The sequence below is a fragment of the Camarhynchus parvulus genome, chromosome 2, assembly GCF_901933205.1.
Source record: "Camarhynchus parvulus chromosome 2, STF_HiC, whole genome shotgun sequence".
In the NCBI taxonomy this organism is placed as follows: domain Eukaryota; kingdom Metazoa; phylum Chordata; class Aves; order Passeriformes; family Thraupidae; genus Camarhynchus; species Camarhynchus parvulus.
The window spans coordinates 53,997,784-54,017,900 of NC_044572.1; the positions used below are offsets into that span (position 1 = coordinate 53,997,784).

Below are 20,117 nucleotides of genomic sequence, written 5' to 3' on the forward strand. Positions count from 1 at the left end.
GTGAAATAGATGGCTTTCTGCGTAGGAGGCAGAAAGGGCTCATTTCCAGTGTACTGAAGGCATAGAGATTTTTTGTCTACTATTCAGTTTTGTTGAGTCCATTGTAATCAAGATGATGAGCCATTTTAAAACAAAAGTGTTGTTTAAAAGCTGTGTTGTAATTGTTGGATTTCAGAAGTAATTTTAGATCATCTCCCTCAAATGAGATGAACCATGTGTTAGGTGTGTTAGGTGTTAGGTTTTGCCTGCAATGTTGATTTTCAGGCAATGTGCATGAGCGCTAAGGACCAGAGAGCAAACTTTAGGCATGTTATTCAGTTGGTATAGACTCAACAATTGCACAGTTAAAGTACTTTGATGATCCCTAGTTTTTCTCAAATAAATTGCCTGCTTGCTAATGCTTATGATGAAAAAGTCATCCTTCAGCTGATTTACATAAAAACATTAGATGCCTGTAGGCTCTGGAATTTCATTAAAGTCTCAGTCTTAGTTCAGCCCTTGTAATTTGCTGTTTCCAATGACTAAAATGTATCTCTCAAACAGCCTTTCCATCTTCTAATCAAAGACTGGTAAGTTGTTACAACCCTCTCATTCCCAACTCTCATCCAAAGTGGTGCCTGTCAGTCCTTTCTTTACAACAGTCCATAAAGGCAGAGCAGATAGATATCACTGTTGGGTTAACTGTCAATAAATAGATGAAATTCTTGCCTTTTGTGGGCTGAATCCTGCTGTCTATGAATATGAAGGAAATAGTTCTGTTGGTTTAAATGGGATGAGAGATGACTCAGTGCCAGCAATGGTAAGGCTGTGTCCTTGTCTTTTTTCTGCCCCCAGCCCCCTCCCCCACTCCCCATATGAAGATAATTTTAGGAGGAAATTATTATTTTCAAGATCGTGAACTGTCTGAGCAAACAAAATTTGAGGTTCACTACTCTCATTACACAATAAAATTTAAGAACTGGAATAATAGTTGCAGAACATGTGTTGACACAAACTGCAGGTTCTCTTCCCAGCTACAAAAGGGCTAAGACAACTTCTTATTGTAGGCATTTAGCATCTTTAACTACTGCGTGGGCACTGGCATCCTTCCACTGGCCTTTCCTGTGATGGCTATCTGTGGAAGCTTTGACTTGCTCTACTCTGCCTCACGCGACCTGCCTTGACTCCAGTTGTCAGTCTAAATACCAGATTTACTGGGCACTTGATGGTACAGACTCTTGTCCGTGATGAACCGGACTATCGTGAAGGATGCTGGATGGCTGCAGATTTTAATGCATTCCAAGTCCTGCATGTCTGGAGAGAATTTTAGCCAGCAGACTGACCTTAGATCCCATTGCCATCCCCCTGCAGTTGCTTAATTGGGAGCTTGAATACCAGAGCCTCTGCACATGCATTGTGCTCCCCCCATAAGGCAGCTGGCAGTGCTTCTTTGTTCTAGCGAGACTGAAACAGTGCTCTGCTCCTTGCTCCCCTCAGATCCTTCTCTACTCAGGCCTATGAGCACCACAAATCACAAGGATTTCTTCTTCATAATTTGACCCAGTTTTGTCCTTGCTGCTGTTTCTCACCCTATGCTTGTAATACCCCTAGCCAATGCTGTCTCTTCCTTGAAGGGGGGCAAATTGAGAGTGGATTCATATGCTCCTCTTTCATGCTACTTGGATACTGGGTAGATATCCAGAGATGCAGTCCTCCTACTTCCAGATGGGGCACATTCAGGGGAAACTTAGATCTGTACTGCAGAAACAGCCTGTGGTACTCCCAGTTTGGAACATGCTCAGCACAGCTAGGATTTCCTGGGCATTTAGATAGTAAAATCAAAGATATCTCAAATGAGCATATCAAACTGAATTTTTTAGAGAGGCTTATAAGTTAGATGAATTTTAATCTACTTTTACAGGAACATGAGGAGATATGGAGCAGAAATCATTATATTAAGCACATATTAACTTGGGGGATAAAAAAAAAGGTCTTCAGAAATTCCTCATAGGTAAAAACACCATGGTTTTTCCTAATCCTCAGCTACAAATTTCTGGATGAAATTTTCTTGCTGTGTCTTTCTGTAGATACAAGGCAGACATCCAGTGCACAAAATTTTATTCCAAATGTATGTATATTTGAAAATGTAGAAGCATCTGAAAACAGGGTTTATAATGAAAACTGTCAAACAACTTTCATAATCAGCAATGCTGAATGTACTGCCTGTATGGAGAAATACGTAAAAGTGCTGAAATGTATAAGCACACATCCATTCCAGCTGCTAGCATTCTTTAGTAATGAGTCTTGCCAATAATACAGCTTTTGTGAGGGCAGCACATAAGCAGCAGCCTATTGAAATTAGATCTGTATGTTTTCCCTGAACAGGAGTTTACAGAGCCACTTTGTTGTATCTGTCCTGCATAGAAACTCCTAGATGCCTTTATTTTCATAAGGCAAATGTGGTGTGATTTTGTCTTGGGCTTAGGAGTCCATACCTGAAAATCCTCTCAGTGCAGTCATGGGTAAGCAGATATATGTCACTTCCCATGAACAGCATAGTAATAGAGGTGGGTTGTACAAAGCTAAACTCAAAATCAGTATAGTATGGAGCTTGCAACACTGGGGGCTCAAACAGGTCAAGTTAGGACAGAGGAGATTGGACCACTGAATATGAAGATTTTTGACTACACATTTTTTATTAGTGTAGTAATTTTCCCTACTACTCTTGTCATGGCAGGTAGGTGCTGAATCAAATTATCAAGCAAAGGAAATAAAAGTGGAAGTCAGTAGGGGAGAGTGTCTGCAGATCAACAGAACAAAGAATCAATGATATAATAAATGATAATAATTAGCTCTCCTGCTATAAAGGAGATAACTCCAGCCCTCAGTGTGCAACCCTTGGGAAGGAACAGTCTGTGCAACAATTTCTGAAGATAAAAGAAATACTAAGATTATCTTATCTGTTCTTCAAATATAATTTACAAATACAAATATTGAAACATATTATTGGTGCAGAATTAAGATTATTTGAATGTTCTAACTGTGCATTTCTGTATCTTGACAACTGTGGATTTTTTGCTTAAGTTAAAACTTGATTAGAAATTTTCTGAGTGTTCTACAGCTTGGTTTTGAGCTATTAGAGTTTCCTTGCAAATATTTGTGCCTCAAATTGCTGATATGTACTGGTCAGCTTTAATTCTGGCTCCTGATACTCCTTTCTTGCTTGCTGAGAAGCGTTATAGTTATGCTAAAGGTGCAACTATAAAATCTCAAGTCTTGCAGTTTCTCCAAAGAAGTGTGTTAAGTGTTTGTGCACCTTTTAGAGCAGAGTAAGGAAAAAGCCATCAGAAAATTGGAAGAAATTCTGCAATAGAGATTAAAGGAACACATCTGTTTAGACCTTGTTTGGTTACTAAACTGTTAGTTGTCTAAAAACTGAGGCGCTTTTTGAAAGCCGTAGGTGGTTGTGATACTAAATAAATACTGTGAGGAGATGCAGTCTACAGCTTAAGAAAATGCATGGTCCATAGGCAGCTGAGTAGCAAACAAGCTTGATAGTTGTAGTGTCACCGTTGCCTGTTGGAGACAGCCAATGCTTGGAACATTGTTTTTCTGATAGAGCACCAGAAATAAGAGCTATTGTTTGCATGGAGCAGCAGCAGGCCTACATGATGGAAATAAAAAGTACCATGTATCAACACTGTAAGTACAAATTAGATCTGCCAGTAATAACTTTACATTTTATCTTTGTTATGAGTATTAATTCTTCTCACAACATTGTACCTGACAGGGCAGGTACAATATCGTGAGAAAATACTAAAAATTTATCTAAAAACTATTGATGCTTACGGAAAGGCTCATGCTGATGCAGGAATGCTAGGTTTCACCTCTTTGTGTTGCACAATTTACCTGCTCTCTATGCTTCTAGTGATATTCATAAAGAGGAGATGGGCACTGGAGGCAGCAGCAGGTAGAGAAGGGAGGTCAGGCATGAGAGGTGGACATGAGCTGCACATCAGGTTTCACAGGTAGCTGTTGATACAGTTTATACATTGTGCTGCTCCATGCTGCCTGAAGTGACTCTCTTTCTTCTTAAACTTTGACTTACTTACTCTTTCCTGTCTGCCTTTCCTTGCTTTGTTTCCTTTTCCCTGCTTTCTTTTCTTCTAGTCTCTTTTGGTCTTGTTTACATAGTTGTAGTCTCTCTGCTTTCTCCCCTGTCCCATTCTGTGCAGTAATTTTGTTATAATCTCAATCCTCCCTTCCCCTCCCCTCAAAGACATTGCTTAGTCACTTGGTTCTGCATATAAACTGCCTTTAATCTCTCTCTGTTTTGGTTTCCCATTGTAATTCCTTGTCCTGGTTTTTTCATATGCCTCTCCCAGTTTCCCTATTGTATTCAAACAGTTCTACCCCCTCCATTGACTCACAGCCTTTACTTTGACACAAGCTGTCTCCACTTCTAGAGATCATTGTGGCTGCTTTAATTCAGGATGGTACCAGAGCGATTTGATTGTAGCACAGCATCATATATTTGTTTATTCCAGTTCTGAGTCCTCTCTAGGGAAATCTTTATGATTCATAACTTAATTGCTTTGCTGTCTGTTTTGGTTCACTTGGTTCCCAACCACTTACCAGAGACAGCTACCTTTTCATTACTGGTTTTGACACCTTTCATTTTTTATGCACAGTGTTTGCCCAAAAGAGCAACAACAGCTCTTTTAGTAATAGATTGAATTGATCAAAAATGACTCAGTTTTTAAGACTGGCATTACTTCCCTGAGAGGTTTTTACAGCAGTGAGAAATGCCTACCGAATGCTTAGTCACCTCAGCCATTTAACTGAAACAAAAAGTGTCATGGGAGTAAATCACAACAAGGTTGTGGAAGTGCCCCAGGTGCATCACACGCTCCTAGCAAACACCAGCTGATGCTTCCTGCCTCCCCCAAAGAATATGGTCTTCCTTGAAATACTCACTAGGGTGTTCTGGGGCTTTTTTAGCTCAGCAAGAGAAATTGTGTAATCTTGGCAGAGTTTTTTTATATTTGAAAGAATAAAACCACCTTTAAGTGAAAACTAAGCCTCTGAGATCAGGTTGACCTTAGTAAGCATGGAACAGAGAATTAATTATAAGATCAAGTGAACTTTTGAGAAGACATTTAGGGCAATTTTGATAACTCTGAAGGAGTAGGAATGGAAGTATTTTAAAGGGTATCAAATAAACCAACAGGACAAATAACACTGACAGAAAAGTGGCTGGATGGTGGGAACTAGGCAACCTCTTGGAGACTTTCAACATTCAATACCTCCAGCTGCAATTCATCAGCAGACCCTACTGGATTTTATCTCCTCACACTTCAGTTTCATAAGGAATCCAGTGTTTTCAGGGGCTGAGTGGTTGCACAGCCAGTGTAAACTATTGCCTAAGTTATGTTCAGGTGGTAAATTAATGTTCCAGTTAATTTGCAAAACTGATTTGGTAACTGAGATAACTCAGAGATTTGATAGTGAAATCATTTTTGTGAAATTAACTTTTTTTTCTTGTGAGAGGGATGAAGCCCCATGGCAGAGTTTGTCTGGCAAAAGTCAAACTTCTCAGTTCTTTCCTCTGGATAGGGAGTGGTCTCTGTGGTGTCCAGGGATGAAGTACATCTCTGTTCCCGTCCCTTCCTCATAACCTGTGTGGCCCACACAGCTACTTGGTGCAAGGAGGAAAAGAGAATCACCCATCCTCTTGCCTGGTTCTGATTGTCATGCCTTGCTGCGCCTTGAGGGCCTTCCTTTGGGGCAGCTGTATTTTTTATGCATCTGTAATAGCTACAGTGGTGAATCTGAGCATAGAACTGGGGATTTTCGTATTTATACCAGAGCTGTAACACAGTCAGTGTATGACAGTGTCATGGCTCAACCCCAGCCGTCAGCAAAGTCCCACACTGCCACTTGTTCCTCCACCAATGGGATCAGGAAGAGAATTTGAAGGGTAAAAGCCAGAAAACTCATGGGCTGAGATAAAGACAGTTTAGTAGGGAAAGCAAAAGCCATACACACAAACAAAGCAAAACAAGGAATTCTATCACCACTTCCCATGGGCAAGCAGGCGTTCAGCTATCTTCAGGAGAGCACGGCCCCATCACATGTAATGGCTGCTTGGGAAGATAAACACCTTCGCCCCAAACATTCCCCCTTTCATCCTCCTTCCTCCCACTTTGTATACTGAGTGTGATGTCATGTGGTCTGGAATATCCCTTTGGTCTCTTTGGGTCACCTATCCCAGATGTGTCTCTTCCGTCTTTTCTATGCACACCCAGTCTAATCCTCAGTATGGCAGTACAAAAAGCAGAAAAGTCCTTGGCTCTCTGTGAGCCCTGCTCAGCAACAGCAAAAACACCTTTATATTATCAACCCCTGTGTTCAGCAGAAGTACAAGACATAGCCCCATACCAGCCACTGTGAAGCAAATTACTCCAGCCAAAATTGGCACAAATGGAGACACCAAGCCTGGTGTAAAGGGAGTACAATGTTGTTTTGTTCTTTATCCATGTGAATTGCTGGGTAGTTTGGTTGTTGCCACGGGCATCTCATCTCTTGGAAGATTTGCCAGACTCACTGACATTTTTCCTAATTGAAAGAAGAATTTAACCTCATTACTTTCTGACTTCAATATCATAACTACATTTCTGGTCCAGTGATCTCTAAATAATTAGAGATGAAAATTACAATGGTACACATTTATTTATGTCTGGGGATTAACTAGACAACACCTGCTCTTGACCTGTGCACTCTGCCATGTAGCTAGGGCAGCAGGACAGAGTTAAATGTCTCCTTTATTCCAGAACAAGGTATTCTACAAGGCTACAATCGAAACAGTCTTTGTAATTACATATTATTTGCAAATGCCAGCTGGATGATATTCAGGTTAATTTATATCACTGCCTTACCAATACTTCCAGTGTTTTCTGTTCATCTGTAGAGGCAGTGGTACCAAGCCCACAGGTTTCTGCACTTGTTTTGGAAATGTCTCAGAGGTGATTCAGGAATGCAAGAGCAATCTTCAGATGGATTAAAATGTTAGGACTATGTTGCAGTGAAAAACATGGCACCAGCAATGTTGTTTGTAAAGAATGGTTCAAGGCCAAAAAATGGCCAACTAGCATCCTAATAGCATTTTTACACCTAAAGAAATTGTATATAATTTTGCAAGCTTTATACTTGATAAAGTTTCATCTCTCCATTGAAAATAGACATTTGTGTAATATTTTCAATCTGAAAGCAATATGAGCAAAAAGGGGAGAGAGGAATCTAGAAAAAAGAAAATGTTGTTCCCCTGATGCTTCTAGAGCAATTTCTCAACCCATGAAGGCCTCCATACGACATTTTCTCTCAGATCTGTTCTCTGAATGAAATCTTTGCCGTTCATTAATCACCACCTCTACCACTGCTTGATGAATGGCTCCAGCTGTGCCACTGTTTTGGATTGAGGGAGACGCATCTCTCTTGAGTTGCTTTCTTGTGGTTTCCAGCTGTAGGTGGGCAGTTTGGTTGCAAATACGTGAAACTGAGAGGATCCTGCAATAACCACATGCTTTTTTCCAAATACATTTTCAGTCATCTTAGTTATGCTTTGTCCTTGAAAGTGGTACAAATATCCAGATTAACTGCATATGGACATATTATCTCTTTCTGTTCTCTCTAATACTTTTAATTTAATTAAATGGGTTCTTTTAAAATTTTCCTGATGCACATGCTAACTGATTTCCTACTTGTCAACCTATGACAAGATCTCCTGCTGTAGGGTCTGAACATTGTCATACAAGCTAATACCCAAAGTTATATTTTATTAACTACAGAAGTTTTTGGTTTTTTTTTTAAAGGCTTCTCTTTATTCTAGTTCTCAATGTTCCATGAAAACTGTAGCTAAAAATCTCCGGGGGAGAAGAAAATTAAGATTTGAATAATTGGTGAGAACTGCATGTTTTAGCTATTGTGATATCCTCAGCTTTTGCTGTCCTCTTAGCGAGTAAATGAGTTAGCTGCTGAGCTGTTAAATGTCCTGTAGAGAAAATTACAGTGTGAAAATACAATCTGGACTTGCAGTTTTTCTGTCCCACAGGCTCTTCCAGCTTTTTTTTGCTGCCAAAAGGAAACAACTGCTGCTCCCAGGTGCAACAGCAGGGTCGCTGGCTCAGCTGTACTGACACCTCAAGTAAATCTCTTAAAGTTGTAGAATTTCATTTGGGGTAGAGTTATGAATTCAGCCCCAGAATGGGCCCCACAGCCCCTCGTGGAGGTGCTGAAGGACTCTGTATTCTGTTCCAATTCTTGTGGAATGCTGTGAAGTAAATGGGACACATGTACACATCGTGAATATAGTGGGAGAGGCTGTATTTTCACTGTATGAGCGAAATGTGCAACTGGAACGGGCTGTGGGGATGGAAAACATGGTTTTCACAGATTAAGTGTGCTGGCACTGTGCTTCTCATCAATGGACACTCAAATGTGCTGTGCATTCCTGCAGCACCCCTCAGGTTAGAGGACTGGGAAGCCCCCTGAAAGTGAGTAGTGCTCAGAGTACTTGGGAACATCACCTCTTTGTTTTTCTTTCCCCAAGTGACATCTGAAAGTTGGGAAGGCTTTACACTTCTAAAATTATTTTGTCTTTCAAAAAATATCAGGATTTCTCTTTCCACCTATGTTCCTGTGTAGGTACCAGGGTAAGCAATTCAGGCCTGTGGTTTTGAGGGTGTCCACTACTTTTGCTTCCACCTGGACTGCTACATGGCTGTTTCTTGGATCTACAAACAGCAGATCACAGCACCATAATCTGTGGTTGCAGTCTCAGCTCTTAATATTTTTTGTCACAGCTGCAGTGATTTGAGTAATTTTGTAACTGATATTAAAACTGCAATGCAACTTGTATGTTAAAACACGTAAATGGGATTTTTTTATTGTTTTCACACATGGGCTGTAACTGTAGTTACAGTGAGCATTTTTGTGACTCTACCAGCAAAGGCTGGTGTTTTCCCTGAGCTACAGCAGTAGCTGCAAAGCAAGGTCTTAAGGAAAGTCTTGGAACAGATGAACATTTCCATGTCATTATCCAGTTAAAACTAGAAGATGTGAAAGCTGCTTTTATTTAAACAGGCATTTTTCAGATTCCACAAACATACCTGTTACACATGTAACACTGCATAAGTGCTGGGTCCCAACTGTACCGAGGCACATACCAGGCTAGTTCACATCTAGTTTACTGTGGAAGAAAATTCTTGCATGCCAGCAGGCAGGCCAGGATGAGGTCCAGCAAGTCACCAGTTCCAGGCATGTAGGCAAATAGCAGCACTTTGCATCTGTTTCTAGTCACAGACCAACACAGAAGTTGGCTGGAACTGTCATTCCTTCTTGTAGCAGACAAGAAAGTGGGGTTGTGAGGGGCTGATTAACAAGAAGCTGTTTTCACTTCTGTGCCTTGATACGATTATTGAGATGAGTTTCCCTCAATATTATTTATTTGAATGCCAGTGCATGTGGCAAAAAGCAGCACTATGAGTGTCAAAACTCATGACCTTTCCTGTGTTCCTCACCTAATTTAGATCTTTAGAAGTCAGTGGAAATACACTAAGGCAGGGTCTGGTGGTACTCTGCTATTCCTGAAAATGCTTTAATGTAGTAACTGTCAAAGCAGTTCATCTGTGGAGATCTACATCCTTGCCCTGACCAAGGCCAGAACAAATTGGCACAGTAAAACCTGTCAATGAGCAGCTATGCAATCTTGTCCTAAGGAAGTTCCTAAATTTCTCTGCACATTAGTGCTTGGTATGTCTGAACAGGGAAGATTTATATGTTCCTACTTTTTTTCTCCTAAAGGATGCTGAACATGTGCTCTAAGGTCTGTCTGTGGTAACTTTGGCTCAGAAGAGGTTTGGATTTTAACTTTTTTAAATCCATGAACCAAACTCCAAATTTCACCCTGACAAAGGGGAAGATCAGAGGCAGGAGGTATCCTGTTGTGCCATCCAGCCAGAAAGAACCATTTGCAACTTAGCTGCTTGCCAACCCTGTGCCTATGAGCTATAGTTGGTCATGCAGATTACCCCTGGCAATTTTTCTAATCCTAAATATCCCTTTTGGTTTTTTTTTTCAGCTGAAACAAAGATCTGCTTCAAGTACTACCATGGCGTGAGTGGGGCACTACGAGCCACAACTCCAAGTGTGACAGTGAAAAACAACGCAGCTCCTGTACGTTATGTTTATTTTTTTCCATGTATGTTCTATTGTCACTGTGCTATGCCTTCCTTTCCCTGTGTGCTTTATATATCTTTATATCAAATCTGAACATATTTGCTCTTCATTGTATTGTGGTACAGAGTCTTTCCATGAAGATGTGGGTTTGTATGCCAAGAGAATGTAGATTCAGCTCTGAATCTGTCACTGATAACCTCTCTGATCTGAGGCAAGTCCCACATCCTAGCTGTATCCTCTTCTGTAAAGTTTTCTTCTCTCTGCTGGGTGCTGTGAGATTTGGGTGATACCCCTAGAGGATTTCGGATCCTTGGACAGTAAATACAGTAAGTGTCCAGAAAGGGAAAAGATTTTCCTCTTTTAAAGTGATTTTTTCAAAATGAGCATTTTTACAGCAGTGCCTCTGAGTTCCAGGAACAAGCAGACTGTGACATGCCCCCATCAGTTGTAAGAGGTAGGCTCTTGGGACCGAAGGACCCAACATCAAAGGACCGAACATCATTTTTGACAGATTGAGGTTTCACTAAGAGCAATTTTGGTTTGCTAGAGCCTAGCAAAGCTCTGTGGCTTAGATAGCTCTAAAAAGCTATATATCTAGTCTGGTATTGGGAGATTTTATCACCCTGAGAGTGAAACATCTTTTAGAAGCCCACAAAGAGACTTGATGACCTCCAAATCTTGTCTGACCTTGCTGACAGTGTTTCACTGCATGCCAGGCTTGGCAGAGACCCGCATGAGCTGAGAAGCTGTATTCCAACCAGCATAAGAAAAAGACTAGTTCAGATATTGTTTAGTCTGGAAGATGGGTTCAGGAAAGAACTGTCTTACCTGTGGGTGTCTGTCAGTTTCAGTGGATATCGCTTAATTTTTTAGCCTTTTTTTAGTGTTGTTTGTTTTTGTTGCTCTTGTTGTTGTTGCTTTTTTGGTGTAGGTTTTTGATTGCTTTTTCTCCCCAGTCCAAACTTAGTATTTCTAAAAAGGCTGAGAAGTCTCCCATGCTGTGTGTTGGCTGTATCTGATTCCACCAGAGCCAGAAAGAATTCATTTTTTCACGGTTGAGCCATGAAAAGACATTTGGTGGTTTCTCCTTGCCTTCTTTTGATACACAATATAACTGCAAACTAGATGTTGGGTAGGAGGTGCTGGCACATCCTTTAGGGCTAAAAGGCATTCTTGTCTCATTGCGCCTTTCTGATGTGCTCATGGTGAAGCCATTCATCAGTTTTAGAGCCTGGAGAGTTTCATTTAGCTGCCTTCAGAAGAACATTAGGATGTGGCCTTGGATGTCTTCATTTTGAGGGATGCTGAAAAGTTCTTTTTAGCCTGTAGTGAGTCACGTCTTGTTGCCCCAGGACTTGTTGCTGATTTCCCAGTTGTTGAAATTTAGTGGGATAATGTCTGCCATTGATTTAGTCCCTGTCTTCTCTGAAAGGTAAGCCAGCCAACCCAGGCAGTAAATACTATTATGCTGAGAGATTAGAATTTGTTTTTGCATTATTCTCATCCATGTCTTAGACCTGAGTTGGAGCCAACTGCAAAATTTTTCAGGTCTAGTATGGAAGGGTTACTCTTTAGTTATTAAGTATCAGCAGTATGTATGAAATTAGTAGAAGAATGTCTGAGACCTGTGCCTTTGTAATATGCAAATAGGTAATCTCTCCAAGTTCTTTAGCTGAGACCTTCACATACGTATTTATGGGGAAATAAAACAGCCATTCACTTTCAGCCAAGGCAGGACTTGTGTTTGAAGGAAAATCCTCTTCATAAAGTACTCATGGTCTTCGTAAAAATCAGATGAGGGCTGCCTATTATGACCTTTAGTTGAGTTTACTGTACATAACTAAAAACCAAAATATGATTTAAAGCGGTATCAGATAATGGTTTTCAGTTTGAGGACACAACCAGTGTCCTTGGAAATAGCATTCTTTTTCTGTAATCTTCTAGTTTTTCCTGCCTTTCTAGGTTTCAAAATAGCCTGTGTGGGTTTTTTGCAGACCAGAGCGGCCAGCAGTGCTGTAGGTGCAGCATCTTTTTGTCTGTTGTTTTCTTCTTCCTGATTTTGTTGCATGACTTATTTGGTGCATTGTAAGGCAAATACTAAGCGAAGACAGCAAAAGCAACGAAATGGCAGCAAAGGTTATGCAGTATGAACTTGGACAGAGCCTTCTGTATGAGTGCAAAGAGGAGGAAAAAGTGCTATAGATTTTAAAACTCCTTCAGAGTTTGGAAAAAAATACTGGGCTGACTCTTGCCTGTGTGAAGACTTTCAGCTAAATGTGATCCTCCAAATTCCATTCCCAAATGACACTATCAGATGGCTTTCTCCATCTGCCTCTCTGCAGTACATGTCCAACCTTTATTACTGAAGTATTTGAATGTTTTATAGCATCCTGTACCATTGGCACATGGTGTTACTCCCACTGCAAAGGTGGGGAAGGGGATAACAAGGGATCTGCTCAGCCCTACTCTTTTCTTGGCTCTTGTGGGCCTCTGCACTAGCTGCTGCTGGGAGTTGGATATTGCCCTGCAAAGTGCAGGCATTATCTCTAGAACTGCAAACACTCACCTTGGACTGTGATTTCACTATTTTGTGCAATCAGTTAAGGGCTGTGACACTCCAGCACCATGCCTGTAGCTCATCTGAGGTCCCTGACACTTCTTACCCTAGTGAGACTTTAGACATGGGGCCCTTCTTGATGGAGGGGGATGTATCAAATTCCTCAGTTGTTCTCATTGCTCCAGGGGTTCAGAGCACTGCCCCAGGGTGTTGGGCATGGCATTTCTTACAGTACCAACAAAAGCTGTGGTCTTCCAACTGCCGTGGCCTCGGTGCAGACAGGGCCTCTACTGCTCAGAGGAAGCTTTCTTCAGATCTTGGGACAGCTTCCTCCACATCCCTTCTGAAAGAAGCCATCCTGTGGTCTGTGCTTAAAAATTGACCCTCTACTGCAGCCAGTAGGAGTGTAAGCAGTGTCTGATGTCTATTTTTTCTAAGTGTGTTAGGAAAAATAGCTTTACAGGGAAATCTCATTAGGGATCTTATTGCGAGTGTCGAGGCTGAAGTGTTTTGAAACCAAAGAGAATTTTGCCACTGTATTGGTAGTGTCATAAATTCACTGACTGTTGCACGGTCAGTACAGGGAAGGAGGCTTTGTGTTGTTTACATAAGCAGACCTTTTTGTTTGGCACAGCTTAGGAAAAAGATCCAGAGCAGGTGTCCTTTGAGAAGCAGCATTTGAGGACAGGTAACCTTCTAGGGACAGTGTTTTTACTGCTAGCACTAACTCATCTGCAGCTGATGCCAGAGCCACCCAAGTGGGTTCTGTCCAAGCCTCCGAGCGCGTGGCAGCTTCTGCATCAGGGGCAGCAGCTGGCATATTGGCTGCTTAGTGTGTGTCCTCTCAAAAAGTCTGAAAACACTGATAACCAGTAGTATCCTAACACCACGATCTAAAACAACAGCAACAAAAAAAAAGAACCCTCCATTGTCTGTCTGACTGCAGTTTGCTGCAATTGAAAAGGGAAAAGAAGCTGGAAGTAGTCATGCTGGGGGCTGTAAGCAGTTGCCATTCTTGTTCACATGCTGCTGAGACTGTCTTTAACTGGTAGTTGAAAGGAATCCCACTTCCAAAGGGGAAAAAAAAAGCTGCTGTGTAAGTTGGTTGTCTTTGTATAGCACCAGCGGTGCTTTAGGCTGAGTAGCATCTCACATTTCTTGTCTTATGAATGTTCTGCTCTGTTTGAGTTTATCCCCTTATGCTGTAACCCAGTTATTAGAGCTGCCTTGCCTGCTGATTAGGATGCCCTGCAGTTCATTTGTTGGTGAAAAGTCCTGTCATATTTTATTACCTGTGAATCATCAGGCTTGAATATCTGGGAATGAAGGGCTGTGCACTTCGGCCAATTCATACATGGCAGAAGCTTAAATGTGAATTTGGGGCAGCAGATAGGCCTGGGGATAATGACAGCAAAAAAGAGCACCTGCAATTCTGGAAAAAAAGAAAAGGAACATCCTGGCTGGCTCCTTTTTTTCTGAACTAGTGGAAAGCAGTGTTGCTTGTGCATGGGAATACTACTAAAGCATAAACATTACCATGGTATGGATGAGCAAACAGTTTTCTCAGTAGAAAAGAGCATTTTCGCAACATCTGGAATGTTCCTGTATTTGTTATTCTTCATTTATTCATAATATTGTCACCGCTGATTCAACTTTACATCACACATCGTTGTAGAAAGAAATACAGGTTACAGCAATTAATTCTAGCAATAGGGAAGTGTTATATTGTTAATATAAAAATAATCCAATCTGAACAAGGTTTTCCTCCAGTAAAATAAAGCTGGCATGAGAACAGCATGCAGAAGAAGAACCTTTTTCCCTAAGAGTTTATAGCCTGAAAAGATAAATTTGATACAATTAAAAGGCAGTAAATGGAGAATCAATGCTTTAGCCTCGGGACAAATGTCTTCACTAAATTGGGAGCATTCACTCGCTGTGTATTTGATGCAAAGAACCTCAGCTGATTGAACCTCTGGAGCTTTCATGCCACTGTTTCTGTCTCACAGATCGTGGTGGGACTTGTCAGATACACTTGGCATTGTGGGAAAAGCTGTGTAAATTGGAGCTGATTGTTGAAAGAGACCTTTTCTTTGTTATGTTTGTGTGGAAGTGCTGCCTCAGCTGGGTTTCCCACAGCAGGAACTACTGCTTGATAAGCTGCTGCTATTTGATGATGACTGATCATTCCTGAGGACTTCCTGCTGTAAATATTTGCATTGCGTGCTGTCACGTCAGAGCGTGGGCTGCCGAGGAGTGTTTGATAATGAAGGATTCTGCTTCATTTCCATACGTGTGCCGCAAGACAGGATTTTATGAGAGTGTGCATGTACAGGCAGCTGTATCTCTCATTCTATTGGAAGGCTGGATTTTAAAATCTCACCTGTGTCTTCTTTTTCACTTCATGTCTGATTCTGTGATGAGTGAATTTTAAAACTGTCCATGTTTCTAGGACATTGCTATAGAACAAATGTAAAAGTCTGATTTGGAGGGTGTAGGTATAATTATACTTCAACAGACAGTAAATAAAGAGGGAAGAGAAACTTCTAGTGGCTTCTGCACTGTTCAGCAATTGAGGTTAAAAAAAGTTTATGGAAAACACAACATGAGGCTGCTGCAATTAATCACAGCAAAGAATGCAAGCCAGGTACATCTTTAACAAGTGTAAGTGGTGTACCTTGAAAGGCTCAGCATTTCCAGGGAGGGAAGCAGCACTTCTCTGGAAGCTATGGGAATGCTTAGGTGACTGAATATTTGTTAAAAGTGAGTAAGAGAATCCTCTTTCCTTATCTTGAGGTGAAGAAGTAGCCAGAGCTCCCCCAGCTGCAGCTGCCTTCCAATACAAGGCAAGGAACAGCATTGTTAGTGCCAGCAATGTTCCCTATGCATCTCCCCCTCTTACCTGTAAAGGTTAGTCATTCAGAAATGAAAAAAAATCGAGCCAAAATGAGAAGGGGAAATAACTGGAAAGGAAGCAGTCAAATACAGAGGTCTCTCTGCCAGCATATGGTCCCTTTCCAATTTAAAAGGACACCTAGCAGAAAATATGTATGCTAAGAAACAATTGCTGAAAGAGAGTGGATTCCCTGATTAACCATTTGAGGTGAATAATTCTGAAAAAAGTAACTGATCCATAAACTGTGGAAGGAAAGTGACCTGTGTGGGTTTCTCATCTGTTGGAAGTACCTGCCCATTTTGGGTTGTCCCTGATGCAGGATTTGTTTCACAACAGCAGCGGGCTGTCCACACCCTGTCTGTATATGTGCTCATACATTGCCACTGGTGTAGCCAACAGCATGAAGTGGTCTAACATGAAGACATGAGTCTTTGAATTCAAAGAAATTTTTACCCTGACTGGGGAGTTGTTTTAGCATTTGAACAGACAGTTCAGTATGTCCTTGGTTTTCCATAGGCATTCAAGGAGCAATTTTGTCATTGTGTGCAAAAGAAAATTATGGTGTCTAGAGTTAGGAAGCTGTCATAGCTCACAGAAGTTGGTCAGAGAAGTTTAGTAGTACCACTTAGAAGGGAATTGACAAAGATTGGATGTACACAGGGAACACTAGCACTTTCATATTACAAAGTCCTGTCTGCACTCATTGTATACTTGCTTTGAAATGTTCTAGAGAAGGAATACACCAGCCATTTCAGTGGCTACAGCTAACATGCATTCAGAGGGAAGGGGGGCTTTCCTGGCAGAATTTGACCCCACTAGCTACATAATATATGGGATTGATTTTTGATATGAGAACTACTGTCAGCATGCTTCTTACATCTGAAAAATGTCATTAATTTTTGGTTTTTTTGGCTTCCATATTGTTACCTTATAAACCCACAGTAATGTTTTACAGCCTGATTTGGTCATACACAGTTCATGTTCAAGCATAGTTACTCCCATGAGCAGCCTCTTAATACTTGCACAATTGAGCTCTTAGTTCACTGTAATTACATTTTTGGTTATGCTTTTCTATATCCTAATTATCACTGATTCAAAGAATTTGAAGGTTAATGACACATCCAAATTAATTCTTATTGCCACCTCAGTAACACAGGCTCTTTCTCAGTATCTAGTTATATAAAGTCTATTGTATTTACACTGCAATTACCCTGTCATGTAGTGAGCACTTCATTTATACGAATTAGTGGAGTTGGAAAGCGTAACCAGGATGTAATTGGTCCTCCGGCTGCAGCATAAGTACAGTCACTATGTTATAAATAATAACCTTTTTCTTCCTTTTAGTTTCCCTACTCTCTTTTTAAGTAGGGATGGTTGAGATTTTCTTTAAATATTAGGAAAACTCATTTGTAATGAAGGTCTCTTCTGAGTGCAGTTTAATAATACTTGCTTTTACAGTTCTGATTTAGGTGTGGAGCATGTGTTGAAACCCCACTGACTTTACTAGAAATGTTTACTGATTTTCTTTCAAAACAGAATACAATTGGCAAGTAGGGTCACTAGCATTTTCATCAGTACAGATTTCAGATGTATCAGTGGCTAAATAAGAAATTATCCAGGTCCATGCTCTTGGTGGCTTTTTTCTCTATCTTGTTATTGACTTTTCAGCTTGGTATGGTTGAAACTCCTATTATCATTCATTCGTAGATTTACACCCTTTTTGAGAGGTAAGTGCTCATAATTTATTATCTAACAAGCACAAATTGAGTAGGGGAGGTACAAACAATTTTCTTTGTGAACATTGATTTCCTGAGCAGCAGCCCATAACTCTCAGTATGCAGGTATGTGTGTTTTTATTGTTCCACCCCAGGAGGAATATCTCTGCTTTCCAGCACACAGCTGTTTGCATATTTAAATGTTATTTAACTTATCAGTCTTCATAATTTCCTCATTCATCCATATGAAAAACAGGTTATTTGATCATCTTAATGGAATTGCAAACACAGAGACCTAAAATTAGTCTTAGCATCAAAAATCAAAATGGATTGGAAAAAACTTTATGTGACAAATGCTCCCAAAATACTTCTCAGTGTTTTTTCTGTCCAAATCCACCTGCATCTTTCACACAGATCTTCAAGAAGCGCATACCGGGAGAGAAGGGAAGAGCCTCTTGCACAGTGCGTGTGGGCTGTGGGGCAGCAGGTGACCAGGGATCAGTGCTGCTCTTCTCTGGAATCTGATGCTTGTCACCAAGGAGGCACTAGCTTTAGTCCTCTTTTACCACTGCAGGCATGCTTAAATTCCTAGTAGCTTCACACAATATGTTGCTCTAGACATAGCTGCAATGGATTTAAACAGGAAAGAGGTGACATAAGAAAAAGCTGGCATCTGTTAAATTATTAAGTAAAATAATTCTGTAAATGTTCATCCCTCAGACTTTTTCCTATTGAGTTAGTCCAGATGCACAGTTCTGCAGATTTAAAGCAGAGTAGGACAGAACAAAAACCAGGGTCAATGCTACCATTTGCCTTCCATTAAATTGTTGTCCATTTCTTGCCCTCTCATGGACTCTACCTAAGCAGCACTAATTGTGGAGCTGCTGAGCCATCCCTAAGTATCCCTGGCCACACCCTAGTCTTCACTGTGCGGGTCACTTGCGCCAATTTTGGGCTTCTCCCTGGTGCCCTAGTTTCTTTGTATGTGTTTTTTCAAAGAAAACACTTGGGTCAAATTTAACCTTTCTGGGCATCTGATACTGTATGAACTTCTAAGTGTAGATTTAGAATTGCTTAATTAGCAGACTTGCAATACAGCACAGAGTTAATATGAAGAAATAAAAAGTATGACAGATGGGAACTGGAGTGATTTTATTTCAGCAGCACCAAGGAGACCATTACACAAGCCATTTATTTGTTAATGGGTTCAATAAGAGTCTGATATTTCCCAGCCACTTGCTTTTGGAATGTCTCTTGTTACGGTCACATAATAGCCACAGTAATATCTGCACATCATATTGCTCCCTTCTGTGGTTTAGTAAATTATGGAGAGATCAGCAACTGTTCAGCACACTGCACTGGTGTAATCATCCTTGCTTTGGCCTTTTCCATTCTTAGATACTCTCTCATTAATGAAAAACAATGAAGTTCCTGACATTACACAGTGGGTCTGAGGGCAGATATTTTAGTTTTTGAAGGGAGAAGAAAAGAAGGATTTAGACCTGGGGAGTACTTCAAAGCTGAAGGTGATAGAGTGCTGAAGGAAGGAATGAAGCACCTCCTGCTGCCTCCTTTCTAGGAATTACTTGCTGTGATAGGGCATGAATCTGATTGTGGGTGAGCACAAGATAAATTACCAGGGGTAGTTTAGACTAGACACAGCTTTCTAGTATGTTTTAGTTCAGAAGTTGCAAAAATATTTGCTTTGATGTTCCTTTACAAAATAGATTCTTTCTACCCTTTTTCCCTACATTTGCTGGTTTGATTTGTTATTGCCAGTTTTGTACACATTGATTTAAATCCCATTCGGTGCACTAGAGGCCTGCTAATGAATTTAAAAAGAGAACATTATGTTCTACCCATTTTTTTGTGTGTTTGACTATTATTTAATGAAAGCACTATTTATACTTGGCGCAATCTTAATTTAAAAAAAAGCACTCTTCACTCAGGAAAAAAAAACAGGAACAGGAATGTTGCCAGGGTGAATCCAGTATCCAGCTAGTCCAACACCCAAGACCACGGAAGCTATAAGAATCCTGCAGTGCATAGGCATGAAATCCTCTAGGTCAAATTTGGTATGTCTGCAGTACTGCCTGATGGAGCATAAAGGGGAAAAGTCCAGGGTTTGGTGTTCTGTGTTCTGTTTTCTTTCCAGGACTGCTTATCCATGTCATGACTTGCCCTAATGTTTTCCCTAGCTGTCCTTTTCTGCTCTGCACTGGACCCACATAGAGAGGCAGATGTTGGGAAACCCTGTGTCGCTCTTGTAAATGGGAGGCTTGATGACTGCAAGTCATTCCAGCAGGAAAATAACTTTGAGCTTGTCAGTTGTAAGCTTTCTGTCCCCCCATGTTCCCTTTATTTAGGCCTTTCAAGTAAAAAAAAAAACAGCTTTGCTTTCTTCAGTTTTTGCATTTACCTTTGTTCAATTTTATTGTCTCCTCCCATGTTCAAGGATTAGCAAAGATGGAGATAAGAAGCTGTTGATCTCTCCGATCTCTCCCGTCTGTATCAGTTAGCACTGCTTACAGCTTTACCATGTTTCCTTTTACTGAAGTTCTTCTAAGGCACTTAGAACACGTGATTCTGATCTGCATCTTCTCTTGGACAATTTTTAATACAAAATTAAATTCCTGTTGAAGGCATAAGCAGACATTTTCAGAATCTCTTATAATCTCTGCTACTCATGAGTTTTGTGTGTTTATATAGAAATATGGGGAGAAAAAATATTGAGTGT

General features: G+C 40.7%; 1 protein-coding gene across 3 annotated transcripts in view; it reads left to right on the forward strand.

Moving 5' to 3' along the window:
* HECW1 (HECT, C2 and WW domain containing E3 ubiquitin protein ligase 1) overlaps positions 1-20,117 on the forward strand; it is a 260,599-nt gene that overhangs the window by 121,199 nt on the left and 119,283 nt on the right. For all 3 annotated transcript variants that reach the window (XM_030944240.1, XM_030944239.1, XM_030944241.1), the window contains one exon: positions 10,118-10,212. In XM_030944240.1, the coding sequence (XP_030800100.1) occupies positions 10,118-10,212 (95 nt within the window). The remainder of the gene's footprint in view (positions 1-10,117; positions 10,213-20,117) is intronic.